At 36.4% G+C, this 25812-nt stretch overlaps 1 protein-coding gene across 1 annotated transcript in view; it reads right to left on the bottom strand.

The window, feature by feature from the left end:
• The window catches only part of LOC148944238 (PSME3-interacting protein), a 51468-nt gene that overhangs the window by 6039 nt on the left and 19617 nt on the right, over positions 1–25812 (bottom strand). Inside the window, exons 4-5 of the mRNA XM_089100234.1 lie at positions 24987–25135; positions 12732–12879 (exon numbers count right to left, since the gene is read on the bottom strand). Of these exons, the coding sequence (XP_088956360.1) occupies positions 12732–12879; positions 24987–25135 (297 nt within the window). The remainder of the gene's footprint in view (positions 1–12731; positions 12880–24986; positions 25136–25812) is intronic.

The following is a 25812-nucleotide window of genomic DNA, read 5'->3' as shown; positions in this document are numbered from 1 at the left end:
TGATACCCGCAAGCTTTACCAGATCCTGAAAGAGTCCGTTGGTAAGAAAGCTGCTGTCTCAGAAATAGTCAAAGACAGATCAGGAAAAATCATCGGTTGTCAGAAGGAGCGCTTAGGAAGATGGAAGGATCACTTTCAGATCCTCCTAAACCCATCCCCATCATCCGCTCCTGATGCTTTCCCACCTGCCGTTTCTAAAGAATCCTACGACGTCGAGCTGGATACACCGACCAGAGCCGAAATACTAAAAGCGATCAAGACCCTGAAGAACCACAAAGCCCCAGGTGAAGACGGCCTTCCCCCAGAAGTGTACAAACAATGTCCTGAGGTCACTGCTGAACAGCTCCATGGCATTCTCGAAGAAGTGTTGAGGACCAATTCTTTCCCAAAAGATTGGAAGACATCAGTCATTCTCCCTTTTTATAAGAAAGGAGATAAAACCGAATGCAAAAGTTACCGCAGAATAAGTCTTATCGACATTGTGGTCAAAATATTCGGGATCATACTCTTGAACCGCTTCAAAGGGGCAAGGGAAGAAAGAACCCGAGGAAATCAAGCCGGCTTTCGGCCAGGTAGAGGCTGTACTGATAATATCTTCATTTTTTTTCGCCTCATTATCCAGCAGTTTGAAAGGTACAATCTACCCCCTGATCTTGATGTTCCTGGACTTCATTGCCGCCTTCGACTCTGTCACTCGCCAGAAACTTTGGAAGATCCTAGAGAATGACGGATTGCCGCTGAAGTTTGTTGAACTGATGAAGGCATACTATGACGCGTCAGTGAGCCGAGTTCAAGTCTATGGTGAAGAAACTGAAGAATTCCTGGTTGAGTTCGGAGTAAAACAAGGGTGTGTCCTCTCTCCGACTCTGTTCAATTATTGCGTCGATTGGGTGCGTCGATTGGGTGCTTGGGCTTCCTCCTCATGATAAATGAAATTGCTGCTGAGCTGGGGGACAGATGGAAATACGTTGACGACTTGTCCTTAACGGAAATCGTATCTAAGGATTCGAAGAGCAATGCTGCTGGTTTCATTGACCAAGTTACCTTAGAGGCGGCTGAACTAAACATGGTCGTGAATAAAGACAAATGCTCGGTCACGACATTTTCTTTTCTTCAGAATACTCAACCGTCTTTCGAACCTCCTATCGCTTCCGAGCTAATAAGCTATAAAATAACTTTACTTGGTGTGGTGATTTCTTCTGATCTCTCATGGCGGGAGAATGCAAAGACAATTGTAAAAAAAGCTAACAGCATATTCCACATTCTAAGAACCCTGAAAAAATTTTGATTTACTAAGGACAAGCTGAAACTAATATTTCACTCTTTCATCCGCCCCTTAGTGGAGTATGCTTGTCTGGTTTGGCACTTTGCCCTTACCCAGGATGAAATTGATAAAATAGAACGAGTTCAGAAGAGATCACTGCAAATCATTTATGGCGGATCCCCTCTACCTTACTCCTTTTACCTCAATGAATTTAAACTTGAATCCCTTTCTTCCCGCCGAGGAAAATTATGCCAAAGATTTGGCTCCACCCTCCTTCAACATCCCATCTACCGATCATTCCTTCCCCCACCTTTTGTCCCTATAAGATCTCGTCCCCCCAGGGAAGTAGCCGAGACAGTTCCGAAAATAACCTCAGTCCACTGTAATACCATTCGCTACAGTAAAAGCTTTCTGCCAAGCTTTGTCAAATATTACAATGATCTCTAGTGTTTTTATTGTTTAGTTTATTTTTATCCTGACGAAGTTTTACCAGATAATTTTATTCTCAATCTCAAGTGTTTTTATCCTCTAGTTTATTTATCCTGACGAAGTTTTATCAGACAACTTTATTTTGTTAATTATGACTAAGAGACATCATATTTGGGCTTTGCCCACGAGAGCTATGTCTTGTTTTTTAATTAAATGAATTTGAAATTTGAATTTGAAAATGCACTGTCGTCCTATCCAGGAGTTCAGATCGGACAACATCTTTCACTGACTGACCTCGATTATGCGGATGATGTTGGCCTCCTGTCAGACCCCGTAGAAGCTCAAAACATGTTTGACAACGTGGTGGCCTGGGCAGACCTGATCGGCTTGAAAGTCAGCACAGAGAAAACGAAATTCATGGCTATTAACCACGACACAGGACCATTCACACTAACTGTCAATCAAGTTCAGCTGGAAAAAGTCAACTGTTTTACATACTTAGGCTCCCAAATATGTATTGACGGATCTTCCGACGCTGATATCCAACACAGAATACAGAAAGCGCTGACAATCTTTGCCTCCCTTCGGAAAATCTTGTGGAATCGCCACAAAATCAGTGTCCGAATAAAAGTTTGAATCTACATGGCACTAGTCCACACCGTTCTCCTTTACGGATGCGAAACATGGTCGGTAAAACTACAGCATGAGAATACACTGAAGGTGTTTGAGCATACCTGTCTGCGAAGAATTCTCAGAATACAGCTGCGTGACCGTATCTCCAGCGCGGATCTACGTCAAATGTGCAATATTCAGAGAGATGTTGCGCTCACTAGGAAAGAACACCGATTGAAATGGCTGGGCCATGTATTGCGGAAGCGACCAGAATACTTGCTTTATCAAATACTTTTTGTCGAGCCTGTTAGGTCCTGGAGGATACACCAAGGTGTATAGACAGTGAGAACTGGCGGACCCTGGCAACATCAGACCTTGAATCTATTGGAGGATTAAAACAATTCGGACACAGATGGTCAACTTAGTGGCTCGCTTTTGCAGAGCAGCTGGCAGAAGATCGCTCAACATGGTCCAAGAAGGTCTCCAAGATCATCGATGCCGGGCGAGGTGGAAACGCCTGATTCCCGCCACTAGTACAAAGTACAAGTAGTTGCCCTAAAATCACTTTCGACTATTAATAAGGGCACTAGACCTTTGAATTTCCAATCGAATGAGCCCTTTTTCAAGTTTCTACAACAAAGATTTCAATAAAAAGTTATATACCCCCAGGGCATAACTTATAACCCTTGCCCAGAAGACTGTGGGGGGATTATCCTGCTCAAAGGTATAATTTCCTAAACTTTAACTGCGTGGAACAAAATGGCTATCTCAAAATTTTGATTGGATGTGTTTAGGGAAATGGTGGGCGTGGAAGGGGTGTTAGTTGCCTTCCAATTACTTTTTTGACTATTAAAAAGGGCACAAGCCATTTCAATTTCTAATCAAATGAGCCCTTTTTGAAGTTTCTACGATAACGCGTTCTATAAAGACTTTATACTAAAACTACGTTGAACAAAATGGCTATCTCAAAATTTTGATTGGATGTGTTCGGGGGAATGATGGGCGTGGGGGGGGCTAGTTTCCCTCCAACCACTTTCAGCTATTAAAAAAAGTACTAGCCCTTTGAATTTCCAATCGAATGAGCCTGTTTTGAAGTTTCTACAACTAAGCCTTCTATAAAAACCTTATATGCCCCCAGGCCATAACTTAAAAATCTTGCCCTGAGGGTTGTGAGGGAGTGTCCTTCTCAAAAACATATTTTATACCGGGAAAACAGCTAGGGTGAACAAAATGGTTATTTAACAATTTTGATTGCTCGTGTTTGAGGGATTGTTGGTTGTGTGGGGGGGCTAGTTGCCCTCCGATCACTTTTGACTATTAAAAATGACACAGGTTCTTTGAATTTTCATTCAAATTTATCTTTATTGAAATTTCCACGACAACATTCTCTTATATAACCCTGAATACCCCCAGAGCATAGCTTAACGTCCGTGCCCCAAGTCCAGTTGGGAAGTGACCTCATTTCAAACTTTATATCTGTCTTAAGATCAACTACATCGAATATAAAGGGAATGTCAAAATTTCTGTTGGGTAAGTTTGGGGAACTGAAGGGCGTGGGGGGGGGCCCGGCCAGTTGCCCTTAAACACTTTTTCGCTGTCTAAAAGGGCAACCGCTTTTCCTATTTCCAATCGAATGAGCCCTTTTCGAAGTTTCTACGACAACTCCTTCGATACGAAGTGCCCGGGTGGAGAAAAAAAAAAACACATTGTGCCCACATCGTTCTTTACTTAGGCAGCGCTAGAGAGCAGCCTATGATCTGGAAACCTTCCTTGACAGAAGCAATCATTAATCAGTGATGTCAAAACACCAGATATACAAGGAAAAATACATTTTAAAATTTTTAGGCTCACCAGGTCACTACTGGACGAACTATTTTTCATACTATAGATAATATCCCTTAAATCATCTAATGTAATCATCTTTAGATGTAGTGATACATTTGCAAGAGATGGCAGAGTAGATCCAAAGGGTGGGTCTTCTGGAGACGAGGGAATCATCTCGGCTATTTGTAGGCCTATTGAAGAAAAATTATTTAGAAACTCATTACATATCCCAGTACCATCTGCAATTATAACCTCATTAACAGTCACTTCAGTTGGTAAAATATTAGACTGCTGACCTATAACATTACGGATTATTTGCCAAGTTTTCAACAGATTACCTTCAACATCCTTAAACTTCATACTAAAATATTTTTTTAGCATCACGGAGGAGATTATTCAAACCATTACGAAAAGCACGGTATCGCTCTTTATTCTCATCCGCAGGTTTTAAAGCTTGTAACTTAAACAGTCTATCTCTTACATTTATTTTTGGAAGAATTTCATGTGTTATCCGTGGCTTCCTCCCATAATGCTTTTTGACTATTGGCATTGTTCACTGCTCCCACTTCCTTCACCATTTCTAAAAATTTACTATAAAAGAGTGAAAATTTAGTATTTACATCACTCTCATTTCCAAACAGAGATATTCAATCAATATGATCCATATTATTTTTAGTTTCAATAGGGCACTACGATCAAAAACTACAACTCTTTTACTCTGTTCAGGAGTTTCTCGCTTAGGGATAGATATCTCAAATCCTGCAAAAACACCAAAGTAGTCAGATTCCAGATTTACAAGAACTGCTGGCGATCTAAAAGGTGCATTGGAAAAAATATTATCCAAAAGCTTTGCAAACGTCCTAGAAACTCTAGTTGGGATTTTAATTGTTCGAAAAAGGCCATAAAACATATACAAATGTAATAACTGAGATATCACTAAGGACTCCATGTCCAACATGTTGATTGTGAAGTCACCTAAGACAATACAGGGCTTATTACTAATTTTACTTATGCCAGCTGTTCGGGAAAATTCTCAAGAAAATCTTGAATAGAACCAGAAGGAGGCCTGTATACAGTTACTAAATGTGTATCAACATTATTCAATTTACCTTGTAATACTAGTGTTTCACACAACATTTCCTTTTATTTACTTAGATTGTCTTGGACTCTTGCATGGAGATCTTCACAAACATAAGCTGCAAGACCCCCGTGTTGACGTAACTCCCGGTTCTGAGTAAATAAAGTATATCCAGGTATATCTAAAAGAGCAGAATTTTGGTCCCTCAACCAGGTCTCCGTCAAAGCAAGCACATGGAAAAGATTAATTTTAACTAAATTCACTAAAAATCAAATGTTGTATTAAGGCCCAGGAAATTCAAATGAAAAATCCTGAACATCCCGATCCACCATGCCGAAACCCGACATCCTTGAAAATAATAACTAAAAACAAATTTGGAAACCTCAGGGGGGTCAGAAGCTGGAACCACAAAGTCCAAATTTCTATTAATACATTCATTAAAATAATTCTAAAAATTTACCTTCTGATTTTCTAAATCAATTATACTACAAGCCCCCAGGGGTAGAACAAGATCTCTAACCACTATCTATTAAAAATCCAAATGGCCTGTGCTAACAAATAGGGCATGTACCAATCACAATTAAAGACAATCTCTCAATAGTAGTAGTTTTAGCTTTAGTAGTAGTAGTAGTAGCAGTAATAATAACCGTAGCAGTAGTAGTAGTTGTTGGAGTAAAGCAGTAGTATTATGATGCAAATACTGTATTTTGGTTAGTTCAACATCCCCCTCAACAATCGTTGTAAGTTTTAATTTCACACACGAGAATGTTCCTATGATATGACTGACATGCCCTTTTGACATCCTGCATACAAATGACAGGCTGTCATCAGTACAAGATAAATCTTTAGAAATATTCTCTGAAAATTTCACCTTCATTCCCTTAGGTATAGAGATAATAGTAGTCACAGCAGTTGTATAACTAGTCAACTTAATACAACTAGCCATTGCTATGATATTGTTGATTTGCTCTTTTGATAACCTGTATATTCATATACTTCTTGAAATTTTCCTCTTAATGGTCTTAACCTTACAAGTAGTTGCGATATAACTAACTATTGGAGCACTTGTATTCGTAATAGTAGAACTAGCAGACGTAGCAGTGGTAGCTACAGCAATAGTAGCATGGATAAATTGCCTTTTGATCAAATAATCTTCCTATTGAAGCATTCTCTGAGAGTTCCAACTTAATACATAAACCGATTCTTAAGATACACAATTTTGACAAATTAAATGCAAACAATGTCTTTTGTTAGTTCCAATTTACCATCAGTATTCACTCAAATCTTACTTTCATAGGCTTAGCCTTAATGGTACTATTATCACAGTAGTTTCAGTGGTAGTGGAAGTAGTTGCAGTTTTAGTGTTGTATTAGTAGTAGCAGCAGTATTAATAGCGGTAGTAGCATGCTCATATTGCCTTTTGGTCAGTTGAACATCGCTTTCATGATGCCCCGGAAGTTTCACCTTGACACGTTAATCCATTCCAAAAATATTGTCGATGTGTGCTTTTGACACCCTTTTCACCTTAACACTCTAAGCCTTACAAATTGTTGCACTTAAAGTAGCAGTTGGAGAAGTATAGTAGCAGTAGTAGCATAAAGAAAAGTAGCAGTGGTATACAGTGTTAGTATTGACAATCATATATTACCTTTTCGTCAATTGATCTACCCCTTTAAGTATTCTCCGAAAGTTTCAGCTCAATATCTAAATGAATTCTTGAGATACACCCTTTTGATAATCTGCATGCGCATAGTGTGTTTTGATTTAGTTCAAATTCCTCCTCAATATGCTGTCAAATTTTCACGTTTATACGTGTAACCTTAATTGTACTAGTATCATAGTAGTAATGGTAGTAGTAGGAACAGCAGCAACAGTAATAGTGTATTATTATTAGTAGTAACAGCATTAGCAGCAGTATTAATAGCAGTAGTAGCAGGTACATTTAGTCTTTTGGTCAACTGAACATCCCACTCATGGTGCCCCTAAAGTATTCTCTTGATATGATAAGCCGTTTCAAAAATATTGCTGATTCACTCGCATGAGCAATCTGTATACACATGGATTATTTTGATTTAGTTCAACTTTCCCCTCCACGTTTCCTCAGACGTATGTTTTCAATATCCCCAGCCTTAGTAGTACTCGCTACAGAAGTAGTAGTTTTAGTGATAGTAGTGGTAGTAGCAAAAGTACTTGTGGTAGCAGTAGAAGCAGCAGTACTTACAGTAGTAGTAGTGTGCAAATATTGCCTTTTTGGTCAATTGGTCACCTCCCTTATCATTTCCTGAAAATTCCAAATTATTATACTCAGTCACTTCTGAGTTACACCTTTTTGACAACCCATGTATACATAACATATTTTGATTTAGTTCAACACTCCCCTCAACATTCCCTGAAAGACTCATCTTAATGCCCTTTGTATTTTGGGAAAGTAGAAGTCAAACCTGCGAATCTTTTCTCAATAACATATACTATATGTAAAAAATGAACAAATTGCATAAGTTGCAGGCCTTGCCCTCAGGCCTCAGAGGGGGAGGGGGGTTATCATCCCCAAAAGCATATTTACTAAACTTTTCAACAATGCTGAAAAAATTGATGTCTCAAAACTTTGTTTGGATGTTTGTTTTGGGAAATAATGGACGTGGGGGGGGGGGGAGTCTCTCAAATCACTCCAATTTAAAATCAAGTGAGACCCATCTCATTTATGATGTAGCTGGGTATCTATGGGTAGCTGCGCTCTGATCACTTTGACTCTTAAAAAGGGCACTAGAACTTTTGATTACCACTCCAATGGGTGCCCTCCAAAGTATATACGACTACTACTACTACTAACAACTCACCGCAGCACCAAGCCACCTGAGGCCAACACAGCTACGCACGCTCCTCCTCCGCCCCAATCTATTCAAAGCCTCCCTTTTTACACCCGCCCACGAAGTTCCCATTTCCTTTAAATCTTTCTTTATCACGTCCTCCCACCCCAGACGAGGTAGCTGCCCTCTGATCACTTTGACTCTTAAAAAGGGCACTAAAAATTCTGATTACCACTCCAATGAGTCCCCTCAGAAGTATATAGGGCCACCCTTTCTATAAAACCCTTATATGCCCCAGGGCTCAACTTACAACCCTTATATACCCCAGGGCTTAACTTACAACCCTTGCCCTGAGAGCTGTGGGGGCGAGGATGTCTTCCCCAAAGACATAATTTCCGAACCCTTCAACTACAATGAACAAAATTGCTATCTCCAGAATTTTGATTGGATGTCTTTGGGAAATGATGAGGTGGGGGGACTGGTTGCCCTCAAATCACTTTTGACTCTTAAGAAGGGCACTGTAACTTCCAATTTCAAATCAAACGAGCCCCATCTGAAGTTTGTACGACCACCCATTCCATAAAAACCTTATATGCCACCAGGACATGACTTGCAACCCTATTCCCAGGGAACTGGGGTTTTTTTCAACCCTAGAGTCATTGTTATATGTTCTTTGGACTATTTTGAGCAAAATCTTAATTTCACAATTTAAATCAGATCCGTATGGTGAAGAGGGGTAGTGGGAGAGGGCGGCTAGCTACCCTCCATCACTTTTGACTCTTAAAAGAGAACTAGAATTTCAACCAAACGATCTTCCACTAAACTTTATACAACCATCCCTTCCATAAAAACCGTAAATCCCCCCGGAGCATAACTTACAACCTTTGCCCTGAGGGCTGGAATTGTCCTCCTCAAAGACATAATTTACGGACCTTTCAACTACGTTGAACAAAACGGCTATCTCAAAAGTTTGATTCGAAGTGTTTGGGGAAACGATGGACGAGGGGGAGGGGCAATCGCCCTCCGATAACTTTCGACTATTAAAAAGGGCAATAGCCCTCTAAATTCCCAATTGAATGAGCCCTTTTTGAAGTTTCTACGACAACGGTTTCTATAAAAACCTTATATGCTCGAAGGGGATAACTTACAACCCTTGCCCTGAGGGCTCTGGATAGGGGGGGTGTCATCCTCAAAGATATAATTTCCAGACCTTTCAACTACGTTGAACAAAATGGCTCTATCAAAATTTTTATGGGTAGTGTTTGAGGAAAAGATGGGCGTGGGGGGTCATTTCCCCTCCAATCACTTTCAAATACTAAAAAGGGAACTAGACCCCTCAATTTCCAATCGAATGAGCCCATTTTGAAGTCTCTACGACAACGCTTTCTATAAAACCTTATCTGCCCCCAGGACACAACTTACAACCCTTGCCCTGAGGGCTGTGGGGGGGGGGGGGTTATCCTCAGAGACATAATTTCCAGGCCTTTCAATTACGTCAAACAAAATGGCTATCTCAAAATTTTGATAGGAAGTGTTTGAGGAAATGATGAGGTGGGGGGGGACCATTGGCCCTCCGATCACTTTAGACTGTTAAAAAGGGCACTAGCACTCTCAATTTCCAAACGAATGGGCCCTTTTTGACGTTTCTACGACAACTCCTTCGATACAAAGTACCCTGGTCTAAAAATAAATAAATAAATAATACGTTGTACCAACATCGTTCTTTACTTAGGCAGCGCTATTGCGCTGCGTATGATAAACGCAACGATTGCGATTTTTTTTTTGTCCTTAGTTGGACCCTTAAAGTTACACCTTGATCTTTTTCCATTTTTTTTTCTTTCTTTTTGGCTCGATTAATTAAGACAAGATCACTCTATTCAATTCACAATCAAAGGCTAAGTTGATATTTCACTGTCTATATTCCTGAGGCACAGACTTATTAAAATCAGTTGCGATAAACTTAAGGACTTCAAAATCCTGAATTTTGAATTCAAACAAAAGGATTTTTTTAGAGGGGGGGGGAGGTTACAAAATAACCTTAAAACGCATAAAAAATATGTTTATGTTCATTTTTGTTACATTTTTTACGAGTCGGACAAACATTTCTTGGGGGGGGGGGTTAAACCCCCTTAACCCCCCCCCCCCCCCTGGAATACGGCCTTGGTTTTTGCAATGATCCAAAATCCAAATTCAGAGTTCTGAATTTTTATTGAGTGTTTTGTTTTCGTAACAGCTTTTCCTACTTGCTATCTCAATTTTACCGCAAAAACTGAGGAAACTGTTTACTAAACTGGCGGAATTATTAGACTAATAAACTGCAAGTTTCTAAGGTTTGATACGTAATAAATACATACAGGAGGAATATATTACTGTAAAATATCAACTTAGCATCTGACTTTTAACCAAATAGGAAGTTTACAACTTTATCTATAGGCAAATAGGAGCAAGGTTTCACTTTATTAGTTCATCTTCATCCTAGCAAAGTATCGTAAAAACTAGAAAATTTAGGAAAGTATGGCTTTTTGATTTCCTCTTCCACCAAGCGAATTCCTATAAATTCCTAAAAGTCCGAGAAATTCCTAAATTTACCATGTAAGATTGAAACTTGAGTTCTCTCCCTTTCACGGATTACTTCTGAAAGCCGCTCCATAAACTTGATGATGACATGACTACTATTCAATTACTAAAACAGTATCTTGTGACCTAGTGGCTAGGATCGCCAGTTTCACCCAGCAAGCATGAGCTTGTTTCCCAGTATGGGGATATTTCCCGCGAACTTCGGGCTTTTCTAGTTCCACTAGAAAATAACTAGAGCTTTAATTCGGAGTCACTTTTTAACCATTTATAAGGCTATGAGTCTTTTCGATGACAAACAAGGCCGTATAAAGGGGGAGTATGGGGTTTGAACTCCCCTGAAATTTAGGCCCGGCTCGTAAAAACGTAACAAAAATGCATGTAGACAGATTTTTTATGTGTTTTTTTAAGTCTTTTTTTTTGTAATGCCCCCCCCCAAACACAAATCCTGTATATGGCCTGGATTGAGGTGTTTTTGAATACCATACTACCTTTTCGTGACGACAAATAACAGTTCAAATAGGGATAAATAACAAAGTAGGGTCTGTCAGATCCCATATACTTGCGGAACTTCTTATGTGGGACACACTAACCAGAATTTAAAAATGAGATTACTTCAGCATCAGAATTCAATTTCGTCGGCCTTAACGCAAGATTCTAAACCAGAAGATTTCACTTTGGCTCTATTGGAACATATTTTCAATTTTCCGGACCGTTCTATCTTGTTCGATAATGTCTTGGATTTCTAGGTATCGAAGTCTAAAGCAAATTTTCAAGGATACAATTGAAACTAAAAAAAAAAATCATTCAAGAACCTAGCTTTGAATACAGATTTATTGTTTTAAAAAATAAAGTTGTGTGACAGATTCAAACTTTAGCATAAAGAGCGAGGTATTGAGGAGGGAACAACCCCATTCATATACGGAATAATTTCTGTTCGTTTTAGGTTTTAATGTCGTCCTTACTTTCAGTTAAAGAAACTTTTTTTTATTTTATTTCTGAACGTTTTTGAATTAATGCAGTTTTGATTTTGGCTCACCGTACATGAATAATTAAAAAGAAATTCGCATATTAATTTTCCTTTTTTTGGCTAAATGGCTTTCTCGAAATTTTGTTCAGACGTAACTTACGAATTAACTTACGTAACGAATTTCTATATTCGTATGTTTTATTACGTATATTAGGGAGTTTGCTCCCTACTCGATACCTTGATCCTTACGCTTAAGTCCGAATTTTGTTCGAATCACGAACCCCTGAATCACAAAGGCCGGTTAATTAGAATAGATAGCTCTTTTGAAACTACTAAAAAAAACTTTAGGGAAAAGGGCAAGGTATTGACTAGGGGGCGAACCCCTCATTTACGTAATAATTTCTGTTCGTTCTAAGTTTTAAAGTTGCTCCTTACTTTCAGTTGAATAAACTAGTTTTTTTATATTTAATTTCTGATCTTTTTTTAAATAATTCTGGGAAATCCGGTGCCCCCTTCACAGAAATGTCCCTTCCCCCAAGGAAACATCCTCCAAGGAAGGGTCCTCCCCCGTAACCCCCTCCCATCAGGAAAAAATCCCTCCTGAAACGTCTTTATACTTCCCATTAACCAATACTATATGTGAACAATGGGCAAAGTTCATAACTTACAGCCCTTCCCCCGGGAACTGTGGGGGATTAAGTCATCCTCAAAGACATACTCATTAAATTTTCAACTATGCTGAACAAAATGGCTATCTCAAAATTTTGATTGGGTGACTTTGGGAAAAAATGAGCGTATATAAATATATATATATATATATATATATATATATATATATATATATATATATATATATATATATATATATATATATATATATATATATATATATATATATTTATATATATATATATATATATATATATATATATATATATATATATATATATATATATATATATATATATATATATATATATATATATATATATATATATATAGTTTTGTTTGCTTTACTTTAGTATATCTGCTGATTATGTTCACCGTACATGTGATCAAAATATCCGGTTTTTTTTTTTTTTTTCCTGTCTAATAAAAGATTTATTCTTATTTGAAGTGTTATTTACGGCATTTACGGCCTTGACTAAAATAGAAAATTATATAAAATCTCACCATTCGTATTGTTAGATTGTTTGATGCTATCATCTGTGTCTGTCGGTTTTTTTATTTTAACACCAGCCAATGCTTGCTTCTGAATTCCAAATTTAAGATTAAACGTTGTAGGTTTTTTCAAGTCTTCTTTCATTCGATCTTTGAGGGCCTTGAAAGCATAATTCATTTTATTTCAAATTTAAATAGAAAAAATTTGCCAACGCGTTAAACACAGATAAGTTCGAATCATTCGAACTTTCATTACCCTTAGATTGGTCAAAATCCAACAAGATACGTTTGGCGGATATTAGTTTCCAAAACTGTCTAATATCTATTTTAGACACTAAATGAATCTTAAAAATCAAATCCAAAGCAAGAATAACTTTAACTAAATTTTTAAAAAATAATACAGACACCAAAAACCATTATGGATTATGAGGAGGGCGACAACCTTTCTCTTATTGTAATATTTTAAGTATGAAAAAAGAAGAAGATTGTGTTCGTATTTTCACCTGAACTGAGAAAAAAAGCGAGGCAGGAGGGAGGGAGAGGACAAATTTTTTCCGTCCCCCCCCCCAGAAAAGTTATATTGATGAAATAAATTCCCGATCAAATACCCTTGTTTGACTGGTCCAAATTACTTTCTTATGTTTTATTTGGTTATGAAATAATTAGAAGTTAGTGTTTTCCCCAAAATGTGCTATATTTCCGTTCAAAAATACAGAAACAGCCGGAGCTAAGAGCTATTCACACAAAAATTTTGATTTTCTAGACGTTAATTTTTAAAAAAAAAGGTTTTTCAAAGAACAGTATATCAAATATTAAAACCTAAGACGAGCGGAAGTAAATTCCGATAATAGTTGAAACTTTAAACAGACAACAATTACTATCAACGAATAAATGAAGCCCAAAAAGAACAGAAAAAAGACAAAAATTACATTTTAGCAATATCAATAATAATAAAAATAATCACAATAACAAGAATCACATTTAATAATCACAAGTCACCTTTATAGAAGAATAAACGGATCGTAAATCGACCAGAAACCGAAATAAATAGTCCAGTATAACTTTAAATGAACAAGAATTAAGCAAAAACAGGAGGGCTGCCGCCCCTAGGCCTTATAAAAGCCATATCGTAATTTGGATCTTACTGAAAGATCTGTGTTTCGAGCAGCGTGTTTTTGTTTGTTGTAATATTAGTATAATAAATCAGAGCTAATCACGGTTTACAAATGAAACTGGTGCTACTCCCCCTCCATCCCATACGGTCTAAAGAGGGTGCTTGCGATTTATCAAAAACAATGTGTATTTTGAACAGTGTCGTTTATACCTATCAAAATATCATTATACTACTTGCTGTCAAGTGTATAGAAGCAAATTCGAGATGACCGGAAAACGACACGTATTTTGAACAGTGTGGTTTATACCTATATAAATATCATCAAACTACTTGCTGTCAAGTGTATAGAAGCAAATTCGAGATGACCGGAAAACGACAAGTATTTTGAACAGTGTGGTTTATACCTATATAAATATCATCATACTACTTGCTGTCAAGTGTATAGAAGCAAATTCGAGATGACCGGAAAACGACAAGTATTTTGAACAGTGTGGTTTATACCTATATAAATATCATCAAACTACTTGCTGTCAAGTGTATAGAAGCAAATTCGGGATGACCGGAAAACGACATGTATTTTGAACAGTGTGGTTTATACCCATCTAAATATCATCAAACTACTTGCTGTCAAGTGTATAGAAGCAAATTCGAGATGACCGGAAAACGACATGTATTTTGAACAGTGTGGTTTATACCTATATAAATATCATCAAACTACTTGCTGTCAAGTGTATAGAAGCAAATTCGAGATGACCGGAAAACGACAAGTATTTTGAACAGTGTGGTTTATACCTATATAAATATCATCAAACTACTTGCTGTCAAGTGTATAGAAGCAAATTCGGGATGACCGGAAAACGACATGTATTTTGAACAGTGTGGTTTATACCCATCTAAATATCATCAAACTACTTGCTGTCAAGTGTATAGAAGCCTATTCGAGATGACCGGAAAACTACATGTATTTTGTAAAGTGTGGTTTATACCCATCTAAATATTATCAAACTACTTGCTGCAAGTGTATAGAAGCAAATTCGAGATGACCGGAAAACGACACGTATTTTGAACAGTGTGGTTTATACCCATCTAAATATCATCAAACTACTTGCTGTCAAGCGTATAGAAGCAAATTCGAGATGACCGGAAAACGACACGTATTTTGAACAGTGTGGTTTATACCCACCTAAATATCATCAAACTACTTGCTGTCAAGTGTATAGAAGCAAATTCGAGATGACCGGAAAACGACACGTATTTTGAACAATGTGGTTTATACCCATCTAAATATCATCAAACTACTTGCTGTCAAGTGTATAGAAGCAAATTCGAGATGACCGGAAAACGACATATATTTTGAACAGTGTGGTTTATACCTATATAAAAATCATCAAACTACTTGCTGTCAAGTGTATAGAAGCAAATTTGAGATGACCGGAAAGAAGTAGAGAAAGTTGACTTGACTGTATAATATATAATAATACTAATGTCTGGAAATACCAGCACTTTTGATTTTTCAGTTACAAATTGACTTTTACAAACGAATTAAATTAAAAAAAACAAGTTTTTTAAACTGAAAGTAAGGAGCGACATTAAAACTTAAAACGAACAGAAATTATTTCGTATATGAAAGGAGCTCTCTCCTCCTGAACGCCTCGCTCTTTATACTGAAGGTTTTTATTGTTTTAAGAAATTAAGTTCTGGGACAAAGTAGAACTTCAATGTAGAGAGCGAGGCGTTGAGGAGGGGAGAGCCCCTTTCGTATACAGAATAATTTCTGTTCGTTTTAATTTTTGACGTCGCTCCTTACTTTCAGTTGACAAAACTTGTTTTTTTTTAATTTAATTTCTGATCGTTTTTTAGTTAATGCAGCTTTTATTTGCATAAAAATTTTACTTTTCTTTTGCTAAATTGATTTCTTTAAAAATTAAATTACGTAACTAACTTCTATTCGTATATTTTTATTCTGGCAAAAAATAAAAATTTGAAGATTTTTGCAGATATGAGCTTGAAACCTATGTAATAGGGTTTTCTGATACGCTGAATCTGACGGTGTGATTTTCATTAAAATTCTTTCACTTGTAGGGGATGTTTCCCCCTCTTTAAAAAATCGAGTAAATTTTCTCAGGCTCGTAGCCTTTGATGAGTAATACTAAACTTAATAAAATTTATATATTTAGAATCAGCATTATAAACACATTCTTTTGATATATTTATCGACATCAAAATTCCGTTTTTAAAATTTTCGATTACTATTGAGCCGTATCACTTGTTTTTTTGTGTGTTTTTTTTCATTACGTATATGTTATTACGTATATGAGTGGGTTCTCCCTTTAGTTAATACCACGCTCTTTACGTTAAAAGCTAAAAAAAAATTTGATTCACAAACCCCTGAATCACAAAGGCCGTTTAATTAGAATAGATAGCTCTTTTGAAAGCACTAAAAATAAAACTGTAGCGTAAAGAGCGAGGTATTGACTTGGGAGAGAACCCCCTCACATACGTTATAATTTCTGTTCGTTTTAAGTCCTAATATTCCTTCTTACATTTCAGTTGAAAAAACTTGTTTTTTTTTATTTAATTTCTGATCGTTTTTTAAATAATGCTTGGAAATCTGGCGCCCCCTTCATAGAAATGTCCCTTACCCCAAAGAAACATCCTCCACGTAAATATTCTCCAGAGTAACCCCTCCTCTAGACCCCCGCCCCTCCAGAAAAAATCCTTCCTGAAAATGGTTGTATACTTTTCAATAACCAATAAATAATGCTGGCAAGTCTGGCGCACCCTTCATGGCAATTTCTCTTCCCCCATGAAAAATTCCTTCATGAACAGATCCTCCAACATAACCACCGACCCACCCTTCCCCCCCACAACCACAAAAAAAAACACCAGAAAACTTCTGTATACTTACCCAAAACCAAAACTATATTTTAAAAATTGGTAAATTTCATAACTTTTAGCCCACCCTCTGGGAACTTCGGGGACTAAGTCATCCTAAAAGACATATTTATCATATTTTCGACCATGCTGAACAAAATGGCTATCTCAAAATTTTGATCGGGTGACTTTAGGAAAAAAATAAGCGTGGGAGGGGGCCTAGTTGCCCTCCATTTTTTTCGGTCACTTAAAAAGGGCACTAGAACTTTTAATTTTTGTTCCAATGAGCCCTCCCACGATATTCTAGGACCACTGGGTCAATACGATCACCCCTGGGAAAAAAAACAAAAAAAACAAATAAACACGCACCCGTGATGTTTCTTCTGGCAAAAAATGGGAAATTCCACATTTTTACAGATAGGAGCTTGAAACCTCTGTAGTATGGTTCTCTGATACGGTGAATATGATGGTGTGATTTTCATTAAGGTTCTACAACTTTTAGGGGGTCTTTCCCCCTTTTTTTGAAAATCAGCCAAATTTTCTCAGGCGCGTAACTTTTGATGGGTCGCACTAAACTTGATGAAAGTTATATATTTGAAATCAGCATTGAAATCTTATTCTTTTGATATATCTATTGGTATCAAAAACCCGTTTTCTAGAGTTTCGGTTACCATTGAGCCGGGTCGCTCCTTACTTACAGTTCGTTACCACGAACTGTTTGATTAATAAGATTGACAATGCTGTTTGTCCATAGCAATTCAAACATTAAAGATCTGTAGATTCCCAACGAAAACTACACCTACAGAGGAAAGGTAGACCACAGATTATGTGTTAGGTTTCACCAGAAATCTCACTTCAACATTATTACAAATCTCAATGATTGATCATATGAGTTGCCTTCCTAAAGGTTGACGATATCTAATGACATTGCACGGACGTACTGTTATCCAATCCAATAACATAGCGCAAAATTGCCCGGGTGGGCGAGTTTTCCTAGACAGCCAATGTATTTGAGAACCACTTCGGCCCATGTTTTTTGCTGGGAGTGAGAAATCTGTGTAAGCATCAATAATTTGTGGCTAGACATTTTTAAGCTGTTTTGCGCCATACGTTCTTACTAATTTTATGCCGATTTCCAATTCTTTTCTTACGGTTAATATTCAATTCTTTTTTCTAGTTATGGCAACTGTCAAATCATATAGATCGTCACCAACTCTTTTAAGGGAACAAAGAGCTATTATGCAATTTGCATTCTTGGAGTGGAGACTGATACTGATAATGATTCAGGCAAAATTTTAAAAGAAACAAAATATGATAATTTTCATTTCTCTACCTACTTATTGTGCTTATTTTGAATGAGCCTTTGAAATAAAATTAAATTGTTTTGATGTAACTGTAGAGTAAGATCAATTTACTCAATTACAAGTTACAACTATAGAAAAAGAAATGTTTAGAATATACGTTGTTGTCAGCAATGTTCAAATGAGGTTATAGTTTATAGATGGTTTCCACGGAAGCAAGAAAACTCATGTTTGCGATAATTTCTGCCCATTTTAAGTTTGACAGAATTATTCATTTTTATTTCTGTTCGCTTTGGGTTTCATTTATAATAAGATTATAATTTCGGATCCTTCAAAGTGTTAGTAAAGTGTAAATGACGTTCTGGTCTTTTGAAGTCATAAGGGCCTATGCAGGCATACTTTATCATCCAACCCAGTTAGGCTACATATCTAAAGATGAACATCAATTGGGATGTTTGGTTTAATTTCTGCTCGTTTTAAGTTTACCTTGGTTATTTATTGTAATTTCTGCTCGTTTTGGGTTTCAATTACATATAGATAGGGATTTTTTTTGTTTCTTTTATACTTGGAGTACTGTTTGACTTGATTTCTGATCATTTTAGGTTTAATTTAGCTCTTGATTTTTCATTGAAAAACTTCATTGGGGAAAACATTTTTTTCATTAATTTCTGTTCGTTTTTATTTTCATATTTCTTTTATTGGTTAATAAAAGGAATATTTGTAAAAACATTTTTCCGTTTTTCTCCTTGCGAGTTTGGCTGATGACGAATTACGAATACGAATTCGATTAAGAATGAAGATTTGTACGATAAACTTAATTCTGCAACAAATTTCGGATATTCTACTATAGAATTTCGGGTGGATGGGTACGAGGAATATTATTCAAATAAATAGATTGAAAATCTGCGTAATCCTTAGGTTTCGATATGGTTGAAGCCATTCTGACCACTATCACGCTAAAACCCTGAATATAGACAAATCTTAATCGATATGCCTTAATATTTCCAGCTTAATTTTCTTAGACATTCCTGAGATGTCGTAAGTAATCGCTTTTGACAACCTTGAACGCCTAGAGTGTCTTTCTGTTTAGTCGAACATCCTCAGAATCCGCAACCTGAAATATTGTGGATACGTCCTTTTGATTATCTGCGTGCATATAATGTCTTCTGATTTGGCTCAACATTCTCCTCGACATGCCCTGAAAGTGTCAACTTAATACCCTTAGACATTCTTAAAACATCGCAAATACGCCATTGGACAACCTTGGATGCACGGTATTGTCTTTTAATTTAGTTAAACATACCCAACAACATGCCCTAAAAGTTCCAAAGTTACACTCTTAGCTGTTCCTGCGATATTGCACAAACGCTCTTTGACAATCTGGACACACATAGTGTCTTTTGGGCTATTTTGATATCCCACTTAACTTTCCCTGAAAGTTCCTACTTAATATCTTATTCCGTTACTGAGATGCAACATCTATATGTCATTTTGACACTCTGAATGCGTTTTAACTCTTTCGATTTAATTTGATAGTTGTAGCAACAGCAGCAACAACAATAGTAGCAGTAGTATTAGTTGTGGTATTAGTAGTAGAAATCGGTGTTATAGTAGTAGCAGCCCCAGTAGTCCTAGTGTAGCCGACCACTACCTTGCTACAAATCTGAATAAAGAAAGATCTTAATCGACTATCCCATACATCATTAACATTTATATCAACATATATTAACATTTCCAAATTAATTTTCTAATATGCTCCTGAGATATCACAAATAGCCGCTTTTTATAGTCTTGTATGCCCAGAGTGTCTTTTTGCTTAGTCCAACATCCCCTCACTATATTATGAAAGTCTTAATTTAAAACTATGAACCGTTCCTGAGATATTGCAGACACGTCCTTTTAATGTATCTACAGTATACGTAGCAGTAGAAGTAGCAGCAGCAGTCACAATCCCAATTAGTCAATTAGTAGTTCCAAGTAGTTGCACTTGCAGTCGCAAGTAGTTGCAGTCTGCAGTTACACTCACAAGAAGTTTCAGTCACAAACAGACATAAGGGCACGTAGTCACAGTCGCGGTCACAAGTTTTCGCACAAGCAGTTGCATTCTTAAGATGCTACAGTCGCAGGTAGTTGTAATTGCAATCACAAGTAGTCAGAGTCTCAAGCCGTCACAGTCACAAGCTCAGAAGTATTTACAGTCTTAAGTACTTGCAGTCGTAGTCACAAGTATTCGTGGTCTCAAGAGCTCACAGTTGTACTAGTAGCAGCAAAAACACTAGTATCAATAGCAGGAGCATTAATAGTAGCAGTGGTAGTACTATTAATCTACACAAAGGGTTATTTGGTTAGTTCAACATACATCTGAACATATCTTGAAAGTTTCAAATTAATACCCTTAGCCGTTCCTGACATATTGCTGATACTCCCTTTTGACAACCCACATATACATAGTGTATTTTATTTCGTTCAACATCCCCCTCAACATTCCTTGAAAATTCCACCCTTATAACCTTAACTTTGGAGTTCAAAATTCCCCCGATTTTCCCTGAAAGTTTCAACTTAATACCCTAAGAAGTTTCTGATATATTGCTGATGTGCTTTTTTGACAACCTGCATGCTAATAGTGTGTTTTGACCAAGTTCAGCATCACCCCTCAACATTCGCTGAAAGTTTCATCCTTATAACCTTACCCTTAGTAGTAGTATAGCAGCAAAAGTAGTAGCAGTAGTAGCAATATGCAAATATTGCCTAAAGGTTAGTTCAACATCCCCCTCAGCATACCCTGAAAGTTTCCACTTAATATTGTAAGCTATTCTTGAGTTATTGTTGATACGTCCTTTTGACAACTTGCAAGCAAATATTGTATTTTATTTTGGTTTAACATCTCCCTAAATATTTTCTGAAAGTTGCATTTTAAACAGCTTCGCATAAGAGGTAGTAGTAGCATTAGCAATTGTTGTAATAGTAGTAGTAGGCATAGCAGCAGTAGTAGTAATAGCAGCAGCAGCATTAGTGTGCACTTGTTGACTTCTGGTTAGTTCGACACCCCCTGAACATGCACTGAAAGTTTAACTTAATGCCATAAGCCGTTCCTGAGGTATTGCTGATATGCATTTTTGACAACATGCACATACATAGTGATTTGATTCAGTTCAAAATCACCCTCACTGTTCCCTGAAAGTTTCACCCTTATAGCCTCAGCCTTAGCAAGTAGTAGCAGCAGCAGAAGTGTTGTACACATAGTCCTTTTCCCCTATTTCTACACCCCCCTTAACATACATGTTGAAAGTTCCAACTTTATGCCCTAAAATGTTCCTGAGGTAATGCTGTTAGATCCTTTTGGCAATCTGCATACAAATAATGTTCTGATTTAAATTCAACATCCTCTTCAAATTTTATGAAAATTTTACCCTTATACCCTCCGTCTTGGCATTAGTATTTTTTTGGTGCCTTTTGGTTTGTTCAACATCCCTCTTAACATGCCCTGAAAGCTTGAACTTAACGTCCTAAGCTATCCCTATGAAATTACTAACATGTTAGCAGTCAGTAGTAGCACCTAAGCCTTAGCAGCAGTATTAGTATGTGCATAGTGCCTAAGTGTTAGTTCAACACCCACTCAACCTGCGCAGAAAGTTTTAACTTAGTGCGCTAAGTAGTTCTGGATATATTAGGAATACAAAAATCACTATCAATAAATAAGTGAAACCCAAAACCAGCAGAAATTACAATAAACAATCAACTTAAAACGAAGAGAAACTACAGCAAAGAGGAGTAGCGCTAACATCCCTATGCCTTGTAAAAGATCAAATCGTCATTTGTACTTTACTGAAAACAAAATACATTTTAAACACAAAAGGACTTTTTCAAAGAGAAGTAAAAGGGTATATTAAGCCCAAAAAGAGCAGAAATAACGTCAAATAGTAATTCAAACCAAAAACGAACAGAAATTACAATATATAATTAACTAAAATTAAAATGTGCAGAAAATAAAGCAAGCCAAACTAAATTTCCACTTTACTAAATTGCAGTTTAACTGTTCACTTGCACTGTGACGTTATGGTCTTTACAAAGCATAACGGGCGTTAACCCTATTTCTGTTTGCTATTGTTTCTGCTCGTTTTAAATTCCATTGGATGCTTTATTGCAGTTACTGTTCGTTTTAAGTTTTAATTATTTATTGATAATGATTTAAGTCCTTTTTACTCTTGATTTATTACTTGACTTTATTTCTACTTGTCTTCGGTTTAATGTAACTCTTTTTTTTGCTTTGAAAAACTTCTTTTGTGGAAAAATTTTTAAGCTTACTAGTAGAAAAGGGGTCACACGTGGTCTTAGTCTTCCGGTCAGCTAGGAGATCTTACTAGTTATTTGCTAGACCAAATTCCTAAAGTTTCCAAAGGGTATACCCTGAAGACGAAACGCGTGCCTAAGTAAATCAAAAGACACTATATATAACAAAATTTTCAAATTATCTGCAGTATTTTGAGAATAACTTTAGGGATAAAGTTGAAGATTTCAGGGAGTCTTAGGGTGGAGATAGTAGATTTGAATCTGAATTATTTCACTCATATCTTTAAGTTTTAAATAAAAACTTAAAGATATGATATAATAAAATAAAAATAAAATAAATAAAATAAAATAAAAAAAAATATAGAAAAATAAAGATATAGAAAAATATAGAAAATATAGAAAAATAAAAAAAAATATTCCTCAATTTTGCAAGTCCTGGTGATAACTACATATGTAAAAAAAAAGTACATATCAATATGTCACCACTTTCGATACATCCTTAATTCTCTGTCCACAAATCTTGAAATAATCTCTGTTTTGCTTTGTGTCTGTCCGTCGTAATATACCTTTTTTCATTAATGATATAATAATTAATACAAAAAGTACTATTTTTATTTTTCAAAAAAAGTATTGTAAAAATCCTTTTTTTAGGTATACTGTCAAGACACCAGTTTTGAAAAAAACAAAACGGTGCTAAAATTAGTTTAGTTGTACTACAGGTGATGACGGTGGAAAGAAAAGAGGTAAATCAAAGAATGTGTTTGTGTCTAGGCTACTCGAATTATAAATCTGCAATATTTTAGAACGGCTTTGGGTTTGAAGTTCAGAATCAAATATACTGCAGGGAGAAGAGCTGGGCGAAAATAGGACGCGACGAGGAGAAATAAAGTAAGATAATAATTCAAACTAAACGCTCAGAAATTAACTATCTAATTATAAATGAAACCCAAATCGAACAGAAATAAAATAAAAACCTAATCAAACAGAAATAATAACAGATATTGATGTGGATTAACGTATAATTCCTAAAGCGAATTTAAGTTGTGTTTTGATATTTTCTTTCTCTTTCCTGCTGTTTGTGTATATTATGCCACATTTTTGCATGTTTTTCTTTTATTTCTCCCTTCTATTATCTTTATTTATTATTGGTTGTTTGGTAAAATTTTGTTTATTGTCGGGAAGATCAGCCGAAGAGGGAAATATCGTAGTTCTTAGCCAGCGGGTAAATTGAAAACGAATTTATATGTTCGTATAATTCAATCGTATAATTTTCATTGCAATACGTAATTATATCACAACTGCTACTACTAAAAACTTGTTGCAGCACCAAACTGCTAGGGGCCAACACAGTTGGCCCAAACTGTGTTGGCCAACAACCTAATTAAGTTACGCACACTTTTTCTCCATCCCAATCTATTTAAGGCCCCTTTTTACACCCTCCCAAGAAGTTCTGATTCCCCTAAAATCTTCCTTAAGACCTCCTCTCATTCAATTCAGGGACAACCTACATTGCCTTTAGCCCTAGATGGTTAGCCGAAAAAGAAGATCTTTGGGAATCTGTCATCCTTCATCCGCAGAACGTGTCCTATCCGTCTTAACCGTTCCCTCATTATAACCCTAGAAAACCGGATAGAGCCACATTTCTCATAGAGCTTACTGTTTGAAATACGATCATTCAGACGACCAATCGCCCAAACCAAACACAGACAATTCCTCTAGAAAATATCTAATAAATCCTTGAGCACCCACGTTTCAGAACCATACTTGAACACTGTCATAACTGTAGCTTCTAATATTCTATTCCTGGTTCACAGAATTTTCTTCTTATTCTTCCAAACTTTTTCCAACTGTGAAAATACACCTTGGGCCTTGACCATTCTACTTTTAACACCTAACTGAGCCCACCTAATAGCACTACCTATGTAAGTGAAGTTATCCTCTTGATAGATCTTCTCGTTACCCAACATCACCTCTTCACCTTCACTTCTTCCCAGTTTAAGCGACTAAGTTTTCTTAATATTAATTTTCAATCCTATTATTGCACCCTGAGCTCTCAAATCCTCTACAAAATAATTCACTTGGCTAACATATTTACCTAGGACAGTAAATCATAAGCATAATGTAAGGTAGGATAGTTTTACTTTCTCATTTGCTTTCATACTCTCTTATAGCCTTGCCACGTTCCTTAGAACACAGTCCATCACAACCATCCATATAAATGAGTTAAAATGCAACTCTACTCATCTCCTGATTCAAGACGAAACGACCAACTAACCTTATTTTCTGAAAATTTGTCGAAGCATCATCTTCCCTTCCTAAAACTACACTTTTGTTCTTCATTGTAGAACTATAGCGTCTTCTTTGTTCAAAAATGATACACATTTGATACCGCGCGTATCGTCCCTGGCAATATACGTCACAACCTTAGTTTAGTTGCTAGTGGCCAGACAAAAAAAAAAAACAGGCTTTTCCATATGATTCTCGTGATGTGTACATCGGAATCGCGCGTGCGCAAAGGCGAAGTATGAATCTTGTGTGGTTTTAAATGTGTTTCAATTCTCTTTCTTTTTTTTAAAAAAGGTCCAATTAAAATTGGACCTAAGCATCCAAATAAGAAAATTTTTCCAAAAAGGAAAAGTTCAATACATTGCTAAAAAAAGAGAAAAAAGAAGGGAAAATGTTGCTCACTTTTTCATTCATTGAAGTTACAGCAGATCTGTACTCCTCCAGAAGCTTCTTTTCTTCATCAATTCTTATCTTTTCTTCTTGACGTTTAACAGTGTCTACGTAATCCAAAAACCCCAGTTCATCTACGTCTAGTCCCTTCACTTGATTTTCTAAAGATTAAAACACTATCAAAACACAAAAAGAAGAAAAACAAAATGAAATTCATCTAGGGAAAAATTCTGTAAAATAAGTAATTAAGAAAAGATTAAACAATAACTCACTAATGAACTGAAAATTCTTGGGTACACAACAGGTGATTTTGCTTACCGAAAAGTAGGATATGGCGCAATGGTTTTTTAACCTTTTTATCATTTCTAGCATTTTACAGCCGCCTGACTGGATTAGGTATATACCAAAGGGTATATAGCGAAGAGTATATACCACGAATTCGGAGCTATTATGATAAAAATACGGGCTCCAGTAGAAGAACTCGAACTTCTTTGAAATTCATAGCAGACTTCAGAATTTATGTGCCGAATCCAGACTTTTGAAATTTCAGAGCTGTTCAACCTATAAACCTCAGTTTTATACTTTATTTCCATTTCAAGGGTCCAAAATTGTTCTGCAGAGAGTTTCACATTTCTAGTTTTATATGCTTGGTGTATTTGCCGGTCCATATGAAAAATTCTACTTAATTTTATATATATAGACAATCCAGAACACACGTCGACTGTCTTTCCTTTATTTTAAGCTGAAAGTGAGCATTTTAGGCGACCTTTTTTTTTAGCACAAAATGTTATTCTTTGTGCTCAAATACTGTTTTCAACCTGCAGCTACTTTACAAATA

This window comes from Artemia sp. Qi Xiang Cuo, chromosome 14 (genome assembly GCF_049724085.1).
Source record: "Artemia sp. Qi Xiang Cuo chromosome 14, ASM4972408v1, whole genome shotgun sequence".
Taxonomy (NCBI): Eukaryota; Metazoa; Arthropoda; class Branchiopoda; order Anostraca; family Artemiidae; genus Artemia; species Artemia sp. Qi Xiang Cuo.
The sequence above is the reverse complement of the archived record's forward strand: the minus strand, read 5'-3'. Positions and strand labels throughout refer to the sequence as shown.